General features: G+C 38.2%; 1 protein-coding gene across 1 annotated transcript in view; it reads left to right on the top strand.

Moving 5' to 3' along the window:
- ZFAT (zinc finger and AT-hook domain containing) overlaps positions 1-25,672 on the top strand; it is a 106,676-nt gene that overhangs the window by 62,664 nt on the left and 18,340 nt on the right. Inside the window, exons 8-13 of the mRNA XM_068396230.1 lie at positions 809-896; positions 4,766-4,915; positions 6,840-7,013; positions 12,156-12,244; positions 17,113-17,251; positions 24,026-24,144. Coding sequence (XP_068252331.1) covers positions 809-896; positions 4,766-4,915; positions 6,840-7,013; positions 12,156-12,244; positions 17,113-17,251; positions 24,026-24,144 — 759 coding nt within the window. The remainder of the gene's footprint in view (positions 1-808; positions 897-4,765; positions 4,916-6,839; positions 7,014-12,155; positions 12,245-17,112; positions 17,252-24,025; positions 24,145-25,672) is intronic.

The following is a 25,672-nucleotide window of genomic DNA, read 5'->3' as shown; positions in this document are numbered from 1 at the left end:
ACTTCAGCTTGACAGATACACTTTGAAAGGACTCTCTGCTCAGAAGAACAATCTGTTTGTTACACTACAAAAGATACCCCTTTTGAAAATCATTTACTGCAGAACTTGGTATAGATAACTTTCTGACTGCTTGAAGAATGCTGTTTGTATTATTTTGTTACCATCAGCATGTGGAAAAATGTGTTTGATGGTGTTAAATCTCTTGTAACATCAGTGACAGTTAAATCAAAATAGTAGAATAATACATCATTGGTAATACATAAAATGCTGAATATTTATAACGTAGTTAGAAATGTAGACACCAAATAAGTAATGGCATCTGTCATTGTTAACTCTTCTGCTCTATTTCAGGCCATTAAGTAGTATTATAAATACACATACTGGTGAATGTCTTCAGAATGATGAGATCTGATCCTTAGGTTTCAGAAGGGTGGACTTGTGAAAAAAATGAAAAAAACTCCTGAATATTACTGCTTATATCAAATACATTTTCTTCTGTTATGTGATTTGATCTTTCAACTCTTGATTCTCTAAATAGAGTCAGTCAGAAGATAATGCTTACATTTATTGTGTGTATTCTCATGTGCTGTAACTTGGAGCCCTTCATTCATGAGGATTAATGATGTGCTTAGAATACTTTAATATTTCTCCTTCACTTACTTCACTATAAATATCTTCATTTTTTCCTTAAAAACTGAACCTTCAATTATAACTTTGTTGGGAGCCATGTATTACTGAATAATGACTACAGCAGTTACACCAGTGGACTGATAATGCAATCTCTTTCTTTCTTTCATTCTCACTTAAGGATAAAAAGAGTTATTCCTGTCCTGTGTGTGAGGAGTCATTTTCTGAAGATCGACTTATAAAATCGCACATCAAGACAAATCACCCTGGTAAGAAAAAATACAGGAAGGTTTCTCAGTCTATTGCAATAAATGGATAAAGGTTTAGAGTGAGCAGTGTAATGTGATTACATTCCAAAAAAAGAGAAGAGTCTATGTTTAATTTAACGAGTAAGAATTGTATTGGGTTTGCAGATGTTAGAATTTATAGTGAAAAAAGTTACTGTTCCAGCTTGTGTGTTGTGGAGCGTATCAGGTAATTGTGCTAAGAAATCTGTCTTCGTCTGGCAAAGAACTCATTTCCAAAAGACGACCTAGGTGAATTAAAATTAAGCTTTGGGAAGTTTGGAATTAGGCATATAGACATCCTGTAACAACCCATGAGACATAAAATTCCCATTGGCCATACATAAACTGACAGAAACGCGTTTATTGCATGTTACTTTGTCTGTAGGTAATTCATGTGAATGCAGAGGTCCCTGAGCTGTCTGTGTGTGCTCAGTTAGTGTGTGGCTGGGCTTTACCTCCAGGGCCAACTGAAATCTGCAGCAGGGCTCTTACTAGAACCAGCTGTGATGTAGTATGGCCAGCATTAAGCTGGAGCTGACAAGCCTGGCTGGATCCAAGCTAACCGCTGCAGTCCATTCAAACTCTCTTTATACCTTGCATTGTAGTGCCCTGATTTATCAGTGCAAGCACAACATAAAATGAATGCAGTGAATCAGTGTGCTGTGCCTGAGCAAACAATCCTTTCTCAAATCTTGGGAACTCAATGCTAAAGTGCCCAAGTGACTGGTGCAGGGACTGACTTAAATCTGACGGATGTGAACTTGGCAGGGCCGCATTGGTGTGTCCATACTTTCCTCCTCAGTATCTGTATTATGTTGAAAAGAAAGGCCCACTGCTACTGTGAATGAGGGAGAGTTGTCTGCATTGGCCAACATACTTCATTAACTCATCTACAGTGTTACTTATCACCTGACATAATTTGATGTTAAGAAATAAAATACTGGCCATGCTCAAACTGAGTTTGGGCAAGGAGAAATCCAATTACAATGACAGAACTTTTCTTGTCTTTGTCTGAAATACAACATAATAGGTAAAGCAGTAGTCTCTTATCTTCCTACTGCCACTAGATAGTGCTAGGCCCGTGTTTTAAACAATTTACTTCACTTTAATTTCAAACTAACTCCCACTTTATCTCTTTAGTTACCAAACCTCTTTATTTGCAGACCACTCTACAACAGTGTGGTTGGAGGGCTTGTCATACATCAGGGGACATGTCTGATGCAGCAAATTGAGATGAGGAGAAGGCTTCTGTGCTATACTGTAGTCAGGATGTATGTCACCCAGTAAGCACAGAAATTGAATCTCAAGAGCTGTGCCTATAAAGACTTTATGCTGTCTTAGCCAGGGAGTATAGGAGGCCTCCCTAAATAACGTGATCTGTGAATTAGCAGTACATTAGGTACTGTGCCCTTACAGGTTGCCATTGGTCTGCACTGGTCCATTGACTGCTGAATTATTAGCTTATGCTGTGTCTGAGGTCCAGAAATACCAGTTAACTCTGGAGACCTGATGTGCTAAACTCACGTATTTAAATACTTTTGAACAGTTCATTTGGTATCTGAATCCCTTTAGTAGTATAGCATACATTTTTTGATCCAGGAAAGTGGGTTCTTTTAAACTCTGGGTTATAATAGAAGTTACATTGAAAAAAGAAAATCTGCACAGCCTATTATTTTGTGTCCTCATTTTTAATTCATATATTGTAGGCAAACAGAACTTTGAAGCAAAATACAATATTTATTAGATATATCTCTGTGGTACTAAAGAAATATTACATCTAAGATATGCCTATGCAGTAGTTATGCAACACTATTTTAATATATGGAGGAGAGTTAATGCACAAATCTTTTTCCTGTGCATGCTGTCCTTGTAATCGGGAGGAAATCCCGTACAACATACTTAATTACAAGCCAAATAAATGTAAGTGGTCTGATGTTATAGACTACCAAGTACTGCAAATGGAATGAGTGCAGTTGTTTTTAAAAATGTAAATGGAAAAGAATAAAGATGAAAGGAAATATGGATACTGTTAAAAGGAATTGAATTTTAAAACGACATATCAAAAATTAATTTGAACTGAAACCCTTTCATATTTATCATTAAAATGCTATTTCTGGAGCTCCCCTCTCCTTCCTTTCTTAATATCATTCAGCATGACACCTTTCTTGTCTCTTCTATTTCATCAAGTAGAAAATACGAAATAAAACAGTACTCCTTCCTGTTCTAGGTTTGCAGAGAATAGGAGTTGAATTCTGGTACCATGAAGGCAGTGGGACAAAAATCTCTGTAAACTTTGGTAGAGCAGTATTTCAAACCACAGAGATAAGAGAGCTTGGCTTTATTGCCAAGTGATTTGCGTACTCAGCAGTGAAGGAGGAGTCTTGGATTCTGGTCCCAGATCTCAGAATTACCTACCTTTCCATCCCCTGTCTGTTTTAATATGGAATTTGTTAATAGTCCTGAGACACGAGGAGGCATCAGCTTTCATAGATCCCTACTGAGCAGAAGTACTATCCTGCAGTCATGAATGGAGGATCTAAGCCATAGAAGGCAGAGGAGGGTTCAGACTTGTGTCTGTATTTTTCTTTTTTGGATACTTTAGAACATATCTCTGCTCAGTTCATGGGCTTTTATATTTCCCTTTTGAGGTTATTTAGCTTGTCCACATAAGTTCAGGCAAGATTTTTGATTCCACTCTGGGACCAATCATCAGGAGACTAGGTATGAGAGTTCGTATTTGGTAAAAATCTAAGTTTATGCTGTAACTTTCAAATTTTAGATTCTAGGTATAATAAGTCATTAGCTTTCATGTCTTAATGTTTAGATTGCATGAATGCTGTACTTTCATTTAGTCAAGTGATAGCATTTTATTCATCTGAAATGTATTGAGTAATTGGATTTGTTTTTTAAAAGCATTTGGCAATGTTTTCATTATGTGTGTTTGGGACATTTTAATTTAAACTTCATTATTTTTAGCTTTTTCACTGTGACAACCAAAACATTAGATTGTATGAAGGAAAAACTTAGAGAGTTGAGTGTGTTTAGCCTGAGTAAGCAAAGGCTAGGAGAGGAATCTTAATTGCTGTCTTCAGCTATCTAAGAGGACTATAAAAAGAAGAGCGAGCCAGAATCTTCTTGGAACTGTACAGTGAAGGGAAGTGAGTTGAAGCAAGGAGATTCTGATTAGAAATTAGGAAAATAATTTTGACCGTAAAGGTGGTCAAACACTTGAATGGTCCAAGAGAGGCTGTGGAATCTCCATCCTTGGATATGTTCGGAACAGGACTGGATGTGACCCTGAGCAACTTGATGTTAACTTTGAAGTTGGAACTCCAAAGTTGTCCCTGCTTGGGGCAGGTGACCTTAGAGGTCTCTTCCAATTACATTTATTCCATGAGTCTGTTTTCGACTTCAAAGTTTCTGATTATCAGGCATTTTGATCATTATAGTTGTGGCTGAAGTGGATTGTCTTCAGATCCTTGACGTCTGGAAATCTGGGGTGAAATCTTGAATAAAGTCTTTTGAAAATATTGAAGAAAAAAGTGCCAGATTAGCTTATTGGGAAAGTTTATAGTTGGAAAATGATTTCTAAGACAGTAAAACACCCAAGATTTTTTTATATTTCAATTACATTTTATTTTTAACCAGGCAGTGGGGACATTGAGTACACAGATCAGGAGAGGAAGGACAGAACATCTTAGAAGCTCTAAAGGAAACTAAGTCCTTATTTTTTGCTCAGGTATTATCTAAGTGGCAGTAGAGGAAGTAGAGCTTTTAAAAAGTTGGAGTGAATGAGGATCTAGCTCTTCAATATTACTTCTGGGTTTTATTACTTTTAACTTTTCTCTCAGAGGTTTCAATGACCACTATTTCTGAGATTCTTGGCAGAAGAGTTCAGCTGAAAGGACTTATTGGAAAACGAGCTGTGAAATGTCCCTACTGTGATTTTTATTTTATGAAGAATGGATCAGACCTTCAGCGTCATATTTGGGCTCATGAAGGTAAGAGTCTGGTTTTAAGCTTTTGGACATATAATCAGTCTCACATTCCACACAAGCTTTGCTGACATAAAAAGGAATTCAAAGTTATCGCTATACCTGACTCAAAAACATTCGGCTACAGTAGAGGTTAAATAATTAGTTTAATAGATTCTGGATCACATATGGAACTGCACACTCATAACATGAGTAGACAGTTTAAATATTAAATAATATTAAGTTTATGGTTCCATTTTTTTTCCAGAATTCTTTCATAAACCTCCATAAAGTATTCTATAATAAAAGCAAGTGAGGAGTGAAATAAATACATGCTTAGTCTCTTAAAACAAGTAATTTTCTGTAACTTCTCATGAATAGCTGCTGCTCCTTTCACATTTGTCCAAAAATACTTGGTCTGGAAATCTATTAGTAAATCAATTGAAATCCAGTTGCTTTGATGTATGTATATAACTTCTGTGTGTGTTTTAATTAAATCATGCTGAGCGTGGCAGCTGGCTGATGTGGACATAACAATGACGAAAACCCTGTAAGATAATGTTGATCATATCTGTCACTTTTTAGGGAGAAACGCCAGTAATATGGCAACACACAGATTAAAAGTCCCTTGGAGTTAAAGTCTATGCCCAGTAAAATCTTGCATCTACTCAATCTGTATATTTTTATGACAGGTGGAAGACCACTCATATGGTCTGTAGTCAGTTAATAATTTGTGGAACAGATTGCCTATGGCTTTTGGGCATTATTTTGGGTTCTTTAACCATCCCTCTGCGTAAAGGGGACAGTGGGATTTGGTGCTCTCAAACTGATATTTTGGTTCCAAAGTGTTTGTGACCATGCAGATAGTTCAGATGTTTATACTAGTACTGCAAGTTCGTTTGAATGCTTTATCTATGAGCTTACCTGCCTGTGTACTGTAGTAGTGGTCCTCTCCAGTAGCATTAACTCCATTAAGGAGTTTAGGTAATGCAAAATTGTAGGCTTAGAGCAATTACTTGTGTATTCCATAGATACGGTTTGTTTTTTCTGCCAAGAAAGCTTGGAACCCATCTCATCTAACTAGCAGGAGAAAGACGTGAATGGAAATTTATTCCAAAATCAAAGTGTGCAATCAAGTCTGCTTAAAGTAGGCTATAATTCCTTGTACTTGTAAATCTGGTTTTAAGGTCATGAATATCAATCTAAAACTGCCAGAGCCTCATGAAATTGTTGAACTACTCTGCCAGTTCAGATTTACTCAACTTTTCTTTGAAGGATTTACTTTGTTTTTGTAGACTTTCTGCGAGATGTCATACTGTGCGTCTCTCTATTACATGCTTTGGATGGTTTGAGAGAAGTGAAATTGTAAGTGCTTGCATCTTACCGAGGGGGAAAAAAAAGTACTACTGCGTGAGCCATTAGCAAATCTGATGCTAATTAACAATAAAACACAGCTTTCCACATTTAACTTGTGCTTACATATTAACTACCTAATGAACCAGTCCTCCTAAAACAGGTTTCTTCATTCTTTATTGTAGTAACTAGAGAATGATAGTTATCTGAAGACTTTTAGAGGGAGGTTTGGTATGTACACCAGCTAGGCATCAACTTAGGCAGTCTGGATTCTGCTTTTAAATGAAGGATGGACATAGCAAGACGAAAACATTTGTATTTGCTTGGTTAAACTCAGTACCTTGCTTCAGTAGGGAAGTATTTAATTCTAAAAGAGCGGCTTCTTTCTCTTAGTAAGTTAAATGATACTGTCAAGAGTTCGGTATAATTTACACAGAAGCTATAGATGAAATTTCTTAAATGTAGATATCCAAATTTTAAAATTTTGACCTTTTTGTCTATGTTGCCCACATGATCTGAAATTTCTTTCAAGCAAATGTCCACTCTCTTATCAAAAAGTACAACTCGTTTGTTTCATAGCACATTTTTTTATTTTTAGGTGTCAAACCCTTCAAATGTTCTCTCTGTGAGTATGCCACTCGCAGCAAGAGTAACTTGAAAGCCCATATGAATCGTCACAGCACTGAGAAAACACACCTTTGTGATATGTGTGGGAAAAAGTTCAAATCAAAAAGCACTTTGAAGGGCCATAAACTCCTTCATACTGCTGATGGTAAGTGCATGTTTATTAAATCCAAGTTCATTTTAGGGCAATAAACACTGGCTGTAATACAGGATCTTATTAACAAGCATTTTTAGGTTGAACACTAAGTGCTACTTACAAATTTTGTTCATTCCCAGGAGACACTGATTGTGAAATTATTCAAAACTTTACGAAATTAATTTCTGTGAAAAAATGACAGCTGTCTCTGGAATACTTGATTTTTCTGAAATTTTGGGTTGTGCTTACAGCCCTCTGTTGTGGTTTAACCCCAGCCAGCAACTAAGCCCCACACAACTGTGCACTCACTCTCCCCCATGGGATGGAGGAAGAGTGAAAGTGAGAAAACTCATGGGTTCAGATGAAGACAGTTTAATAGGTAAAGCAAACACTGTGCGTGCAAGCAAAATAAATCAAGGAATTCATTCGCTACTTCCCATGGGCAGGCAGGTGTTCAGCCATCCCCAGGAAGGCAGGGCTCCATCATACGTAATGGTTACTTGGGAAGACAAACTCCATCACTCCGAACATGCGCCCCCCTTTCTTCTTCTTCCCCCAGCTTTATATGCTGAGCATGATGTCATATGGTGTGGGATATCCCTTTGGTCAGTTGGGGTCAGCTGTCCCAGCTGTGTCCCCTCCCAGCTTCTAGTGCACTCCCACCCAACTCGCTGGTGAGGTGGTGTGAGAAGCAGAAAAGGCCTTGACTCTGTGTAAGCACTGCTCAGCAATAACAAAAACATCTCTGCATTATCAACACTGTTTCCAGCATAAATCCAAAACAGAGCCCCATACCAGCTGCTATGAAGAAAATTAACTCCATCCCAGCCAAACCCAGCACACTCTCTTACAGAGAACTGTTGATCTCAATATAAATTTGGAAATACAGATAGTTTCATGGTTAAGTCTCGTACTGCTTTCTTCTGTGAGAATATAGTTAGGAGTTGCCGAATCCAGTAGCCCAACAGAGGCAAGGCTGCTGCTGCTCTGTGTCCCCAGGTCTAGTCAGTGGCAAGCCTGAGCACATATCCACTATAGGCATACATGCATTTGCACTGTGATTTTAATATTTCTGTGATGATAACAGAAAAAAGTGAGGTTCAAATCCAGAAAAATACCATCTTTTATTTCAAAATTTGGGATGCAACAGTACTTTATTCCTCTGTGATTATTAAGGTGAAGTAAATGATTTAGCAAGATAAGTTGTATAGACCTTCATTATGACTTGAAGCTTGATCTTTGTTACTCATGCAACCTTGTGAAACCTCATTCCACTCTTTATTGACCATTTAATTTAAATTATTTTTAAAAATTTTTGCATATTCATTAGCATTGTACTTTCACAGAAAGCTCATGTGCTCTGTTGCATCTCTAGAATATATGTGAAGTTTTTATGTCAGATATTTATTCATTTTTATGTATGCTTATATCTGTGTATATAATACTAGTGAGAGATGATCCCTTTTACATTGGTATGATACATATTATAGGAAGCATATAGTTACTGTAGTATTACCGTGAGTCAGTAAATCACTCGTTATTCAAAAAATACTTTCCAATATTTTGAAATAACTTGGTCAGTAACAAGCAGATGTTACAGATACATCTAAACTTTGTATGGAAGAATCAACAATTTTACTTATCGAATGCAGTCCTCAGCTGATTCCTGGCTGGGAGAAGGAGGCAGTTTGTATTTGAATTAAAAGGAAATTTGGAGCACAATCAGACTATAAAGAAAAAAAGGTCTCTTTCTATGGTGCCATAAAAAAAATCCCTGTGTGGGGTTTAATTTCAAAACCTTTCTGTTTTGTTTTCACCATCTGGCATGTGCAAGTAGTGAAATCCAGCAATTAAAGTTGAATTTGTTTTTACCGTGCGTTAGTTCTATTTCTTGAACAAAATATCTACGTGTGTAAGCAACTACTGCAATTCAGCTGAGGCTGCTTTGAGATTTGGCCCTGGTAAGAACAGCATTATCATGCAGGAGCTGGCCTTGTCTGGATTTGGTTTGAAGGTGTGAAGTTAGTTTTATACGTTTAATTGCATGCAAGGAACTATATTCTCTTATCATTTACTGCTAGGTCAGGCTGAAACCTTGACTCTAGAGGCAGTGTTATTACCAGGAGCCTTTTTCATCTGGCTTCAGACTGTCATTATCTTCTGCAATAACTGAGGTGACTGCATGTTCCTTTTTGACGCACCTCCTTTTTTAACTGATCCAAATAAATCCAAGACTTAAGTTCTTTTGCCTTGCTTTTTGCACTTCCAGAAGTGTTGCAGGAAATTCCCTGTACCTTTGGATAATGCATTTTGCCATTGTCTCCAGTGGGAACAGAATCTCACTGTCTGCGAAGTCTTACGTAATTTTCCTCACTAAATCCACCCCAGTAAGCTCTTCATGCATTTCAAACACTTGTGAAATATAACATTTGTCACTAGGAATGTAGTGTATGATTTGTCAAGGGACTTTCAGCCACTTGAATGCTGACAGTTTGTCTTTGCCCAGTGTCCCTTTCTATAGTGACAGCACTTCAAAAGTTCTTACTAGCACACATGTAGTGTTCTTCTGTTATTTCACAAATAAATGAATATGAAAGATGCTTCACTGTTTGTGAGTCTTGTCTTCCTGACTTATGAATCCAGGCAATTTTTGTTCAAATATCAGCCCTGCAAGGTCCATTTAACCAGTGGAATATAAAGTAGTTTTTTGTCTGCTTTGTTCTTCTTCAGAAGACAGACTTCTCAAGAGTGGCATGATAGAAAACAATTCCATAGTCCAGGCTTATTACTGTTTGTCACTAGAAATAAACCAGAAAACCTGATTTTCATTATTTTCATTAGGTATCAGAAATTGTCCTAAGGTTTTTCTTAGCTGTGTTTTATGGAAACTTTCACACTCAGTATAAAATGCTTGTAACTTTTTTGAGCAAGATCCGGAATCTAAATAAACCTGATCTCTTCAGGATAATAGAGAATATTCTATATTGTACTTCTCCATCCTTCCTTTTGGTTCTTTTGCTTTTGGAGTAGTTTTTACCACATGCTTACTCCATGTCAGTCAAATATAGTTTGCCAGCCATGGGCATTTAATACAGGAATGAAGTCTTTCTGTATTTAATACACCTTGTAACTTGGTGGAGGTAGCAGGACTGATAGAATCTTGAAACCCAGAGAATACAAGGAAGGAAATTGTAGTATTTTAAATCATAAGGAAAAAAAAAGATTTGGAAGAGAGAATGCTTTGACAGGAAAGTAAGAGAAGCCTAGAGAATGGTAATGTTTGAGAGTTTCACTCTTTGCAAAGCCACAAACAGCAACAGATGTTTTGTGCAAATGTCAGAGAGAATTCATTCCTGTTAGAGAATCCTAAAAATATATTATGGCAAAATATGACCAACTTTCCTTAAGAAGGACTCAGGGCCAAAAGCAGACTGTTACAATCACAAAGTCTCTGATCTCTTGCAGTGTACAGACCATAACTTAATCTAATAATTTTGCATCACATTTCCACTGGATTGCAGTATATCTTTTTAGGAAGGGCTAAGCAGACTTGATTTAAAGATTTCATATGACAGGGCATCCGTCTGATTTCTAAGTAAATTGTCATAGTCATTAATCATGCCCTCTGTTAAAAATATTGGGTTTATTTTAGACTGAATGTTCTGAGTGTCAGCTTTCATTAGTTGAAATTCCAGTTCTTGCTCTTCGATTTTATTGTTACTTTTTCGGGTTGGAAGGTTAGTACCTTCAGTATTGATGTCTGACTAGAAAGCTCACAGGCACATAAAGGAATTGCAAGAATAATATCTTGTCTGTAGAACTTGAAGTAAGACTTTTGTTTGCATGACACTTCTGAACTGAAGTAATGTTTTTTTTCACAAAGCAATATATATAAATTGCATTGACTCCATTTAATGGTGTTATGTTGTGTAGAAGACTTGCTTGCAATGCAGACTTTCAGTCTGCCAAGTACTCGAGAGACGGAGACTGTCTCAAAACTTTCAATCACTTTTTTGGTTGGTATTTGAAGGAGCAATGTTTATGCAAATATGCACCCATTGTCTTTACCCATCTTCCAGTCCACTCTATGATTTTTGAAACAATTGATGCAGAAGAGTAGAATTCCAACAGTTATTTTAACGTCATACATTTTGAGAAAATTTGTGCCTAATTAAAATAAAGAAACCTGACTCAGTGCTCTCCAAGAACAGCTCACAGAACCTACCCATTATCCCTAGTGTTTGGTAGCCACCAGCATGTCAGTCACCACATACAGAGTGTGAACTAGTCCCAGTTATGTGCTTTCTTTTGCCTTGTGTGACTGTATGTGAGACTTAGGGTTGCTGCAGAGGTTTAGATGAGAAAGGACAAAATGTCATGATGAACAAGGCAAGCAGACATCATTCAATCTGATGTTGATGGAGCAACTTGCGCCCATTGTTTTAAAATTGTGTAAGCAGAAGTGAAAGGTCAAAACACAAAACCTCTGTATTATTTGCAATTCTGATCTTATTTTTGTCTATAGCATGTTTTATTTCTCCCTGTATCCAGGGTTAAGCCAGTGTAGAAAACCCTTTTGTGATAGTTTGATTCATTATTGGAAGAGTAGTGCTAAACACATAACCAAATCTTGTGGTAAAAATAATAGGTCATGTCATATCCTACCAGAAATACATCAAGAAAACTTACAGTAGAAAACCCAAGAAAATGTAAAGGTATTTGAATGATAACAATTCAGTGCTTGGGACAGAAGTAGGTAAAAACACGTGAACATGAACAAACATCTGTGTTTTAAGGATTTCCAAATCTGCTTTACAACTAGCGAAATAACTGTGCCTGCAGCTGTAAATAATTGATTTCATTCTTCCATTTAGGCTACGCTATAACGATTCTTTTTCTTCTTTCCCAAGTGACTATCCCAGGAGCTTCTAGACTATTTAATGCTTACAATATAAAGATGTCAGTCAAGCCTTTTTTCTTCCTTACTGCTCTTAGCTGTCTTTAACCAAAATTTTGCAGAGCAATTGTCAGAATTCCAGTATTTTTCGTTGTTCATTCTTGGCATTTTGGAAATCACCTTTATGAGAAAATATAATCAGTAGTTTTCTGAACTTAAATAGAAAAAAGTTATTCCATTTTCTATTCGCGTTTCAGGAAAGCAGTTTAAATGTACAGTGTGTGACTATACAGCTGCCCAAAAACCACAGCTCCTACGTCATATGGAACAACATGTCTCTTTCAAGGTAAGAAAGCATATAAATCACCCTTACTGATAAGTCATTTAGAAATACATGGAACTTACAGACAACAGTTTTAAAACTGGCGTGTTTTGCTGTTTGGTGACAATTCTGGTATGTTAACATTTTAATATTTCAGGAGTTTTGACTTCATATGCAGATTTTTGAGACAGGGCTACTGTGTTCATGGACAAAAATACACGTATGTTGAAATATAAACCAAACATGACTGTGTTTTTTGACTGTCAGTCCTTGAGAGAACTAATCTAATATGTACCTTAAAACGTCCTAGGGAAGTAGGAAAGCGAATCCCATACATCACTGTTCATCGCCCACCTTAATTTTCTCTGGAAGTTTGCCAATCTAATGTACTTTATATGAGTTCATATACTTGAAGAAAATTGAAGATAATTAATTTTAAAATACCCTATTTATCTGAAATGTGTCTTGGAAAGAGTTTTGAAGATTGTTAATGATTAGAGATACGGTTTATTTTAATAAACTGTCGTATGGTTTTATTCCTAAATTTCACGTTGGTTCTCAGCATGATAGGTCTTGATGTAATGAATTGTGAAATATTATGTTCAGGAAATGGAAACTATACTAGTTTCTTTTCCAGAAAAATCCAGTATTTTCTATGTATGAAAATGTTAATTTTAATGTAACACTTTATCTTGGCAATGAGCATATTTCTTATTGAAAACATCATACTATTTTCATATGCAACATCTTTCATTATCTAACAAATAATTTTACTTCTGTAAAGAGTACACTTCAGCCATTCTTAATAAGTACCAATGTTACATACCTCTATAAAGCAGAAAGGAAGACAGTCCTTTCATGGTTTAAATTTTGGAAGACAAGACATACTAGAAAATGAAGCAAGTAATCTGAAGAGATGATACATTTTGAACAAATAATTTTTCTTTCTTGGTATGTAGTTTTGCTGTGAACTTATCTTTTTAAAAGGATTTTTTGTAAATGAAAATACATCATTTTCTTTTTTTACTGGCTAACGGGATGAATGTATTCATAATGCAGTTCTTGAAATACAGCTGGTTCTGACCTCAGGATCAGCTTTAGAACTGTTGACTCAGCACCTCTTTTCAGTCCTTTGTCAGCCTGCTTATAAGTGTGGCTATTCAGTGCATTATCAAGAGAACTGCAAAACACTGAAATAGGTCAATCAGGAGTATTTGTCAAAAGGAGTTCAAAAACTGTCTGTTAGTAACATGTTGCCTCCTTCTGGGACAGTTGTTTGCATTCATATCAAACTCAGAGGAATGTCAGCAGTTGTGCAACCTAATGATAATTTAATCCATCATATTTCCAAGCTCCATGAATTTTCAGTCCTGCTGTCTGATAGCAGGTAACATACAGGACATGCAAGTATGTAGAGAGTGGTACAAAACACAGCAGTCTGTCTGGATTATTTTCATGAAAAAAAGTTTCACAGAATCACGGAATCATCTTGGTTGGAAAGGACCTTTAAGATCATTGAGTCCAACCATTAACCTAACACTACCAAGTCAACCACTAAACAATATCCCTGAACAATATCCTGAAGCACCACATCTACATGTCTTTTAAATACCTCCAGGGATGGTGACTCCACCACTTCCCTGGGCAGCCTGTTCCAGTGCTTGATAACCCTTTCCATGAAGAAATTTTTCCTAATATCCAATCTAAGCCTCCCCTGGTGCAACTTGAGGCCATTTCCTCTTGTTCTGTTGCTTGCTACCTGGGACAAGAGACTAACACCCTCCTCGCTACAACCTCCTTTCGGGTACTTGTATACAGTGACAAGGTCTCCCCTCAGCCTCCTTTTCTCCAGACTAAACAACCCCAGGTCCTTTTCCACCAGGCAGCTTTCCAGCCGCTCTTCCTCAAGCCTGTAGCGGTGCATGGGGTTGTTGTGCCCCAAGTGCAGGACCCGACACTTGGCCTTGTTGAACCTCATACAGTTGGACTCGGCCCATTGATCCAGCCTTTCCAGGTCCCTCTGCAGAGCCTTCCTACCCTCAAGCAGATCACCACTCCTGCCGAACTTAGTGTCATCTGCAAACTTACTGAGTGTACACTCAATCCCCTTGTCCAGATCGTTGATAAAGATATTAAAGAGAATTGTCCCCAACACTGAGCCCTGGGGAACACCGCTCGTGACCAGCCACCAACTGGATTTAGCTCCATTCACCACAACTTTTGGGCCCGGCCATCCAGCCAGTTTTTTACCCAGTGAAGAGTATGCCCATCCAAGCCATGAGCAGCGAGTTTCTCCAGGAGAATGCTGTGGGAAACAGTGTCAAAGGCCTTACTGAAGTCCAGGTAGACAATATCCACAGCCTTTCCCTCATCCAGTAAGTGGGTCATCTTGTCATAGAAGGAAATCAGGTTAGTCAAGCAGGACCTGCCTTTCATAAACCCATGTTGAAACTAACTACAAACTTCGAGCGTTATCAGTCCTGGAAGCAGACACTGTCCGCAAAAACATGCAGTTAGTTTCAGAAAGTGCAGTTACTTAGAGGAGACTTAGCTGAAAGTAAAAATCACTGAAAGGAAAATCGGCCTGGTTTAGGCCAAACCAGGACAGCCTGATCACCTGGTTGTCCTGTACGTGCCCCATGATAGCACTCAGGATCCCCATAATCTTCCCTGGCACCAAGGTCAGACTGACAGGCCTGTAGTTCCCTGGATCTTCCTTCCGGCCGTTCTTGTAGATGGGCGTCACATTCGCTAACTTCCAGTCACCTGGAACCTCCCCGGTTAGCCAGGACTGCTGATAAATGATGGAAAGTGCCTTGGTGAGCACTTCCGCCAGCTCTCTCAGTACCCTTGGGTGGATCCCATCCAGCCCCATAGACTTGTGTGTGCCTAAGTGGTGTAGCAGGTCACTAACCATTTCCCTGTGGATTACGGGGGCTTCTTCTGCTCCCTGTCCCTGTCCTCCAGCTCAGGGGGCTGGATACCTGGAGAACAACTCGCCTTACTGCTAAAGACTGACGCAAAGAAGGCATTAAGCACCTCAGGCTTTTCCTCATCCTTTGTCACCGTGTTTCCTCCCGCATCCAGTAAAGGATGGAGATTCTCTTTAGCTCTCCTCTTGTGGCTAACATATTTGTAGAAACATTTTTTATTGCCTTTTACAGCAGTGGCCAGATTAAGTTCTAGCTGGGCTTTGGCCCTTCTAATTTTTTCCCTGCATAGCCTCACAACATCCTTATAGTCCTCCTGAGTGGTCTGTCCCTTCTTCCAAAGCTCATAAACTCTACTTTTTTTCCTGAGTTCCAGCCAAAGCTCTCTGTTCAGCCAGGCTGGTCTTCTTCCCTGCCGGCTCGTCTTCTGGCATATGGGGACAGCCTGCTACTGCGCCTTTAAGATTTCTTTCTTGAAGAGTGTCCATCCTTCCTGGACCCCTTTGCCCTTCAGGACTGCCTCCCAAGAGACTCTGTCAACCAGGCTCCTAGACAGGCTGAAGTCTACCCTCCAGAAGTCCAAGATAGCACTTCTGCTGACCCCTTTCCTTACTTCTCCAGGAATCGAAAACTACCATTTCAGCAATAGAAAAGGAGCGTACCCCTCTCTGAAAAGCTGAATATTACAGTACCCTCTGAATTGTAAGGTTAAGGGAATCTGAACACCACTTTTCTTCCTTATTTTTGCTGTTTGGAGCCTGAAGGAAGGTCATGAGCAACAAGCTTAGCGGAATGTTCCTGTCAACGGACCCTGACTGCAGACGTTTCTCTGCTTTAAATTCAGCTTCTTAATAAACATTTCTGTACCAGCCGTTTTCTGCTGACTAGCTTTAGGTGGGCCTGGTTGCTGTGCATGAAAGATTTTGCATCCCATTCTGAGGTACCTGACTTTGTCCCAAGGACTTTTGTCAATGTCTGCATTCTTTTCCAGGACCCTAATAGTTGTGTCAAGCTTCCTATAACTGTGACATATCTCAGTCAGAAGGTTATTCTCAAAGGCTAACTTTAGGCAAAAACGCTTGTTTTTCCAAAACTTTTTTCTTCAGAAATGTCTCTCCCTATCTGTTGAAGGGAGACATATATTCTTAAAAATCAATTAATTCAGTTCCCAAAACTTAGCTCACCAAATGGTCAGATGAATGCAAGTGCCAGTGAAAGGGAAGCAGGTGGGAGCACGTTGGAGAGAGAAGGAAAGGAAAGGGAAGCGATCAACCCTGTCAGGTACAGGTATCTGTTAAACTAGGTTGGCTGTACAATCGTATTATACCTTCAGTTATTTATCTCACTTACTCCCCTTTTTCAGACCAAAGCTGAGTCATTTTCTTGTAGTAGAAGGTCTCCACACGGTCAGACATGTGGTCATCAATTATTAAAATATACATGAAGGGACCTTAAAGATCATGTAGTTCCAACCCCCCTGCCACAGGCAGGGACACCTTCCGCTAGACCAGGTTGCTCAAAGCCCCATCCAACCTGGCCTTGAACACTGCCAGGGAGGGGGCATCCACAACTTCTCTGGGCAACCTGTTCCAGTGTCTCACCACTCTCACAGGAAAGAATTTCTTCCTAATATCTAATCTAAAACTACCCTCTTTCAGTTTAAAACCATTCCCCTTCTTCCTATCACTACATGCCCTTGTAAGAAGTCCCTCTCCAGCTTTCCTGTAGTCTCCCTTCAGGTACTGTAAGGCTGCTACTTGATGTCTTGCACATAATAAAAAGTACAAAATTTTAAGTAATGTTTAGTTACAACTTCCATTTATATTGAATTTTGGAAGGTCTCCTTGGAAGATGCTTAAACTAGAAATGAACATGGTTTCTCAGGATCAAAACATTGCAGCTTATACCTGTGTCCTGAAGAGATCACGAAATATGTTCTAACGTTTTCCTTTTTGCTCCTAGCCTTTCCGTTGTGCACATTGCCGTTATTCCTGCAACATATCTGGTTCCCTGAAGAGACATTACAACAGAAAGCATCCTAATGAAGAGTATGTAAATGTAGGGTCTGGGGAGCCTGCAGCAGAAGCCCTTATCCAACAAGGTACATTTCCACCATATAAGACTTGTTATTTTTTTTTGCTGAAGCGAACTTGGTGTAAAGGTAAACTTTTGTGCAATATGCATTCCTCAGTGCCTTGGGTGTTATGTGATAAAACATTACTACTTTTTAGTGGTTCTGAAATGGCCACCTTTTACCCGTCATTCAGTGTCCTTTGTTCTTGGTTTCTAAGGGTGGGTGAACCAAGGTTTTGACTGACCTTGCCTGTGCTATTCATTGTTGCCTACATTTATCATTGCTACTTGTTTGTTTCCTTTTCTAAGTAGAGTATCACTGACTGTTGAAATGAATGATAAATTTCTGTCATTCTACTGATAAATTTCTATGGCAGTTCTGCAAGGTTGAACTAAAGGTAAGGTTGAGCAAATGTAAGGAAAGAGACTAAAAAGTAAATGACAGCAAATTATTCCCCCACTAGAAAAATGGGGGGTGGGGGGATGGGGAAGAGAGTACAGGTAAAACAGGTTACAAATTGTTATGCTCCGAGTATTGTTTATGGACAAAGGAAGCATACCTTATCTATGTAAGTGAAACCAAGAATTTATTGTTAATATAATGGAAATCTTAACAATCTAGTTTAAGAATCACCATTATTCTAGATCTAACTAATATTTTAAAAAATAATAAAATGTAGTTAGAGTACTTATATATAGAAGAAGTCTCAATAGTATTATTATTAAAATTAAAATGGTAACACACACACTACTTAGTTTCTGCTCCTTTTCCTGGCGTTATGGTCTCCTGCCCACTGTTTCTCTGAGTCCTAAGATGGGTGGTTTCCCTCTGGCGTTGATGTTAGAATAGGGGTTTCAGTAAGTTGTAAGCATCTGGAGTTCTTAACTGGGAGGAGTATGATGCTCATCTTGATGTCCAAAGAAGAGAAACAAAGCTGGTGAAGGGTCTGGAGCACAAGTCTCATGAGGAGCGGCTGAGGGAACTGAGGTTATTTCGCCTGGAGAAAAGGGGGCTGAGGGGAGACCTTATTGCTGTCTACAAGTACCTGAAAGGAGGTTGTAGTGAGGTGGGTGTTGGTCTCTTCTCCCAAGTAAAAAATGATAGGATGAGAGGAAACGGCCTCAAGTTGCACCAGGGCAGGTTTAGTTTGGATATCAGGAAAAATTTCTTCACTGAAAGGATTGTCAAGCATTGGAGCAGGCTGCGCAGGGAAGTGGTGGAGTCACCATCCGTGGAGGTATTTAAAAGACATGTAGATGTGGTGCTTAGGGATATGGTTTAGTGGTGGACTTGGCAGTGCTGGGTTAACGGTTGGACTCAATGATCTTAAAAGTCTTTTCTAACCTAAATGATTCTATGATTCTATGATCTTCCTCTCCCCTTCCAGTTGGGGCCATTGTTACATGTTTGCTTGCACACATTCACGCTTTTCTTTTTCATTGGTCTGTAGCTGCAGATTAAATCCAAACTTACTGTTTATAGTGCTCTTCATGTATGTTAAATACTATTTTTATTGTCCCTAAAAGCAGTTTTATCCAGCTCCAGATTTGCATATTTTTAACTGATCTTTTCTGAGTTGTATATAGCTGTAGGTTCTCTAGGAACTGCTAGAGAGAGCCCAGCGCAGAGCCACGAAGATGATTAAGGGGGTGGAACATCTCCCTTATGAGGAGAGGCTGAGGGAGCTGGGTCTCTTTAGCTTAGAGAAGAGGAGACTGAGGGGTGACCTCATTAATGTTTATAAATATGGAAAGGGCAAGTGTCATGAGGATGGAGCCAGGCTCTTCTCAGTGACATCCCTTGACAGGACAAGGGGCAATGGGTGCAAGCTGGAACACAGGAGGTTCCGCATAAATATGAGGAAAAACTTCTTTACGGTGAGGGTGACACTGGAACAGGCTGCCCAGAGAGGTTGTGGAGTCTCCTTCTCTGGAGACATTCAAAACCCGCCTGGACGTGTTCCTGTGTGACATGATCTAGGTAATCCTGCTCCGGCAGGGGGATTGGACTAGATGATCTTTCGAGGTCCCTTCCAATCCCTAACATTCTGTGATTCTGTGATTCTGTGTAGGTTCTTCAGTGTGCCCCACTTCTTATCACCCCATGCCTGCCATCCTCTGTGCTGCATCCTGGATCTCTGCTTCTCAAGGCTGTGGTACCAGGCCTGCATTTCTCTATATTACATCTCTGTGTTAGAGTCCTAAATATCTCATTCTGCCTAGAACAACTGCTTGTTACTGTTGTCTGTGTAAAACTATAGTTGTACCATGGAAAAATAAAGACAAATAAAACTAATTAGATATAGACACCTCGTCAAATAGAGAAGTTGCTGTCACAGATAAACTAAGTAAAGGCAACAAGGATTATGGGGAGGATGGAAAATTCAAGATTAAGTATAAGAGTTAATGGAATGCTAGGGAGAAGCAAAAATCAGATTGTAGTAGTTTTTGCCACATTCATATAGTAGCATAAAAAAGTTATATTCCTAGCTGTTGTTGGTTTGATTTATAAATGTCATCCCAGCTGAAGTCCTATATCCTTCTGAAAAGATGATCAGTGCCACTCGTTGCTTTATTTCTACTTGATACAGGTACCATGAATCGTAACTCATTCCTTCCAGTGTCTGGGTGCTAGCGAAGGAGACGTGTACAAGTTGTCTGACTCCCATAAGTAGTTTTCCTGTTGCACACTGGGCAGGTGAACCAAACATTTGGTGTGCAGTCAGATAGCTTTTTGGGTGTAAAGCTCCTTCTAGTGCCTGGTGTGGGGGGAAGTGGGGAAGAAGAGGAGAAAGACAAATTAAATATTAATTTGTGTTGAAAATATTTTAATGCTTGGTAGATTTGAGTTTCTTTGTTTCTGATAATTTTAAAAAACGTTTTCCCTATTTTTTATTAGAAACTACCAGCCTTTGTATCTTTTGGGATCTTCAAAATTTCTGCTTTTGTTGAAGAATAGAGACCAAAATAATGCTGTTGTATTAGATAATGAATTAAATATAATTCTTCTAAGATGACATTATTTCTACATAGTATTTCCAAATTGTTCATCTAACTCAGAACATTTATCTGTTGAAGGCATTAATCCATGTTAATACTGAAATCATGACACTGAGAAAGACAGTCAAAGGCTGAGACTCTCCCTTTAATCCTTCACTATAATGGAGAAATGTGTAACTACATTACGGTGTTTGAGCCTGTGTTATTTTTATATGACGTTTCTTTGTTTCCTTTTGTCAAAAAGACAGAAATAATTTTAAAAGTAGATCTTTGTCTATAAATTTCAGGGCAGGAACGTACACTAGAATTTTACGATTATTTTCACAGTCAGTGAAAGTTGTCAGGGAACCTGCAGTGGTTTTAAAGAGGTAATACTTGCTTGGTCAGTGCTCAAAGCCTCTATTCTGTAGTCGTGCTGAGTGAGGGAGGAGCTGTGCACTATGGGGAGCTTTGTTTAACTTTACAGATATCTGAGCACTGCAAGCAACTATTTGTCCATAGCCACTCGTAAGAATAGGTACCTGAAACTGAATTCTGTTAATATGAAATTAAGGATCATATTTATAATGTTTTGAATAAATAAAATTAATCATATGCTAGTTAGGTTTTTCTTCCCCTTTGGGAGCCAGATAAATGCATTTCTGAAAATAATTATTTACCACTGAAACAAAAAACTTATTAATGTGTTGAGAATGCAGGAGCAGGCTTATAATGAAGACTTTAGAGTGAGATGAGAGAGAACAGCCAGGATCAGAGAAATGCCTGGGGGATCTTGGGGGTTTTTTTTGTTTGTTGATTGGTTTAAATAGAAGTCTATGATCTGACATTTTTGTGAGACCCTGCCTACTTTCTCATTTGATAGCTTCCTTTTTTAGTTTCATTTGCTTTGTGCTGGGCAAGTCACGTAAAATTTTTCCCGAAATTGTTTCTTTTCTCTTCACTGATAGATCCTACCATCCATTGTTTTGTTTACGTCTTTCTGCACTCCCTGAGAGACAGGATTTGTGCAGCAACTTGTGCAGTACATACGTGATGATCTAGTTGCAACCTCTGTGTTCTGTTACACCACTCTCATCACGTACTTTCTTTTAACATTATATAATAGTTGTCTTATGGAGATTTTAGCCCAATAAATAAATTGTTTGGAGAGCACGTGTCAATGCCATGATGGAAAAAGGTTGTGGAGCTGTACAGTATTTGTGTGCATTATTTTGTTGCAAACATCAGTTTTGGTATTGAAAGTAGATAAGGTGTGTAATTCGTTGACCTTCTCTGTATGTTACCTATTACTTTAAAGAATCATGTAGAAATTAATTTTCCTGAGCTTTCATATCAAGTCACTGATGTGGGTTTATATATTACCAGTTCAATTCTATGCCTCCATTATGTGTTCTTTAATTAAAGTCATAATGACAAAAGTTACAGCTTTAATTTATCTGGTGTATTGTTATAATAGTTTCAATATCAAAGTAATTCAGAAAAGTGTCCTCTCTTTCATGACAGCGTTTTTTTCCTTATACTACAGAACGGTGTGAAATGAATATTTAATTTCATTTTCTGTAATTGATAATATCTTTGTCCTAATCTGAATGAAGGTATTTTGCTTTTCTGAACCGTTGAGTGTTAAGCCCCTTGATAGGGAAACTATTTCAGTTTTGTATGGAGATGGAGTATTGAGCATCCGCTATAATGGTGAAGACTTAAAATACATTGACAGCAAAAAGGGAAAATTGTAGAGGAATAATAAGTGTCAGTGAAAGACCCTAGCGACTGAGTGTAGTTATATTTTGTTTTATCAAAATAAAAAGTTTATTTCTATTCACCTGGTAGAATACCATATGGTACGTTTCCATTACTGTAAAACTGAATGCTTTTTCTGGTCACCTTATTCATAAAAGACTATGTGCAATGAGAACTTGGCTTTATAACCAGCTTATGAGAGTATATTTGAAGCATTTGAACATGATGGGTAAGAGTCATCATTTGCCATGATAATGTGGAGACAGCCATCTGGTGTGGCATAGCTCCTAACGTGACATAACACCCTTCCCTAGCCATTAGATTTCTTAGAGTGAGTTCTGGTCACCTAATGCAACGATTTATCACATGCAGGTTATTTCTGTTCTGCTTTAGTCATAGAGGGAAAAAAAGAGAAGTACTTATTTGCATGATTGCAAGCAACTGAGATTTGACATTTGACCAAATGACTTTCATAAGACAAAGAAGTAAAAGCTGTTTAATCTAGTGTAGAAAATTGGATGCTTATGATTTTGTCGTGCTTAGATTTTACCTGTACTGCTGCATACTCAGACAGTAAACATTGTTCTAAATCCATGCTGTGCATCATTGTGTAGATAGTCAGAAAACTTAGGTTTACATTTTTGTATGTTAACATAAGCAGTGGAAACTTTCAAAAGCAAAGACAGTAGGGTGAAGATGACATTACATTGTTAACTCTTCCTGGTTTGCTTTGGTAATGTGCCAAAAAGCTTAATAGTGTTTGCTTGAAACTTGAGAAAACTATAACAGCTATCTTAGAGAAGATATACTTCAATAATTTTTTTAAAATGTGCCACTATGTTAAATATTGTATGTTAAATATTAAGATCTCAGTGTTGTTTATAAGCACTTAAAAAAAAAATCCCAGCACTTGCTGAAAGAGTGCAGTGCGCTATGGTTTGCGTTGTGTCCTGAAGGCCGGCACACCAGGGCTTTGTAAGACAACAGGGAGCTGATATTTAAAGCTGAAGCTTGTCAAAGACCCATCTTGTAGATTTTTGGGCTATACGTACAGTTTACATTTGTAGCTGCAATGATATGTAATGGAGTAGGCATGAAAACTAGCTTCTAAGCAGCTCTATGATTTGAAATAAAAGAGTATTTACAGGGCAAAAGCGTTAGTTCAGAATTATTTAAAACATGTGCTAGGCTTTGTTTTTAGTGGGCCTAAAGCAGAATGTAAGTCATAGACACCCTCAGACTTGAAAAAAATTTCACATGAAAACTATGATTAGTCTTCATGGGTGCTACTAAACGTGAATTTCAACCAGAATCATGACTGTGGGAATGATTCTGCACAGACAGAAGCATCCCGTAGGTTTGCAGTATTTTTTTGTGGCCAAGCAAAAAAATGAGGTAGAGTTGATCAAACTTAGTATATTGTCATTCCTTGAAAAAACTTTTCCCTCTCTAATGTACGTGCCACTTCTAGAATGGCTTTTGTTAGCAAAGCAAGCACAAGTTCTCACTGGGTAGATAAGTTATTTACTTTGCGATTTTTGTTCTCTCTGTTACAGTTTGTCTGTCTCCCTTAACATCTGGCTCCTGAGAGATGAAACCAATATTTCTTACGTGGACCTAATTGTGGAAATGATGCTGTATCTGAGACTAAGGCAAATAGTTGTCTGTTCCTGTTCTTTCTTTCTAATGGGCCTGTGGTAGGGTTCCCCAGGGAGAGAGGTGTAGAGGAAGAGAAAGATGGGAACAGCATTCCTACAACTTCACATCCACTGAAGGGAGGAACGCAGGCAGGGAAGCAGGATAGCTATAGCTTCACAAATGTATGAGTTGTTCCAGACTCCTTCCATTACCATTATCCAAAACTGCCTTCTAAGTATTGTGAGAGTTCAACTACTTTATTTTTTTTCCCTTTTTTCATGCTGGACACATGGCTAAAGGAAACCCTTTTAATTTACAGTTACATGGCTGGATTGAGATGGGGTCAAATTAAATGGATCCTTACTGCCTTGAAAAAGAATTTATATGAAAATAACTCAAGGAATTTATTTGTGTTTCCTTATAGGTGGTATTAAGTGTCCTGTTTGCAGCTTTGTGTACGGTACAAAATGGGAGTTCAACAGACATCTTAAAAACAAGCATGGAATGAAGCTAGTGGAACATGATGGGGAGACCAAGTGGGAGGTAAAGCAAAGTTGCCATGGCTTTGACCATAAGATTTTAAAAAATTCTGAGGAGAAAAATAAGGATGAGAATAAGAAGTATTCAAAAATGTGTTCTTGACTTTATATAAGATCAGGAGGTCACGTGATGTCATCTCCAATTTGAATGCATACGTTGCTATGACTGTTAAACTTGACTGCTGTAATATCTGGTAGGATTAACAACGTTGTAAGTGCTTATTTCTGCATTTTAGGGCTCTAGTCCTCTATTTGCAGCAGAAAGGGTGAAAGTTTTATCAAAAAAATGTGAAATTGAAAAACTTACTGCATGTTATACGCCAAATATTTGCTGGTGTTAACTGCAAGATGTGCAAAGCTGCAAGCGTATATTGAATTAATGAAAAAGCTTATGTCTTGGCCCAGAAGACTGTCAGATGTCAGATCTGCTGTCAGATGCATAGCAATTTGTTCTGAAATGAAAACTGTTGCTCTTACAGAGCAGAGCTGACTCTAGATGCAGAAGCTATGGGAAAACCACAGAACTATCTAAACACTTTTATTTTAAAAATTACTGTTGGCAAGCTGAGTCTTTTCTGCTGCCTGAGTAGGCTATCATTGGTGTCCAATGAGATGAAATACCCAGAAGTCAACTGCAGTTGGCTGACCTCCACAGTTTAAGACCTGTTCTGCTAAATTTCAGGCAGTCTGGCCCATGTTATAAACCTAATGCCTGATTTGGAAGAGCCGTCCTGCAGTTCTTGTTTAACAGTTTTTGAGTATCCACAGAAAGAATGTTCTTGAAAAATACCAGAATAGGTTCTATACGGACAGTTACTCAAAGAAGACAGGACAAGCATTTTAAAATGTGGTCCTTCAAAGTCTTGTATCCACATGCATTTCACAAATGGTTCTCTGTACACTCTCCCAGTAGATGCCCAAACCTGAAAAAATAAGAGGACATTCAGGAAGCAAGCATGTCTTTGCTGCTGAAATGACTATAAATAAAGAAGTCCCATCAGAACAGGAATACATATTGACAGCTTGTCTGGAAAAAACATAGTTAGGGAAACGATAATTTTTCTAAAACAAAGTGTCATTTTCTAACTTCAGAGGCATTTTACCAGATGTGCAAGGACATGCATTATTAACTAGTTTTGCCCAAAAACTAGACCCTGATATAATAGAAGTCTGTTGTTAGTTCTAAAATAACTGTGCAAGAAAAATGAAGTCAAGATAATTTAGCATGCTTAAAACAACTTTTGAAGTAGAATCTAGACAAAAGCTATGGTGTCGTGATTTAATCCCAGCTGGCAACTAAGCAACATGCAGCCGCTTGCTTACTCTTCCCCCCTTCCCTGGTGGGATGGGGAGGAAAATCAAAAAGCAAAAGTAAAACTCGTGGGTTGAGATGAGAACAGTTTAGTAATTGAAATAAAATAAAATAAAAACACTGTTACTACTAATAATAATGATTGTAATAATAGTAGTATGAAAAGGAAGATGATAAAAAGAGAGAGAAATAAAACCCAAGGAAGACAAGTGATGCACAA

The sequence above is a fragment of the Nyctibius grandis genome, chromosome 3 (assembly GCF_013368605.1).
Source record: "Nyctibius grandis isolate bNycGra1 chromosome 3, bNycGra1.pri, whole genome shotgun sequence".
Taxonomy (NCBI): Eukaryota; Metazoa; Chordata; class Aves; order Nyctibiiformes; family Nyctibiidae; genus Nyctibius; species Nyctibius grandis.
The sequence above is the reverse complement of the archived record's forward strand: the minus strand, read 5'-3'. Positions and strand labels throughout refer to the sequence as shown.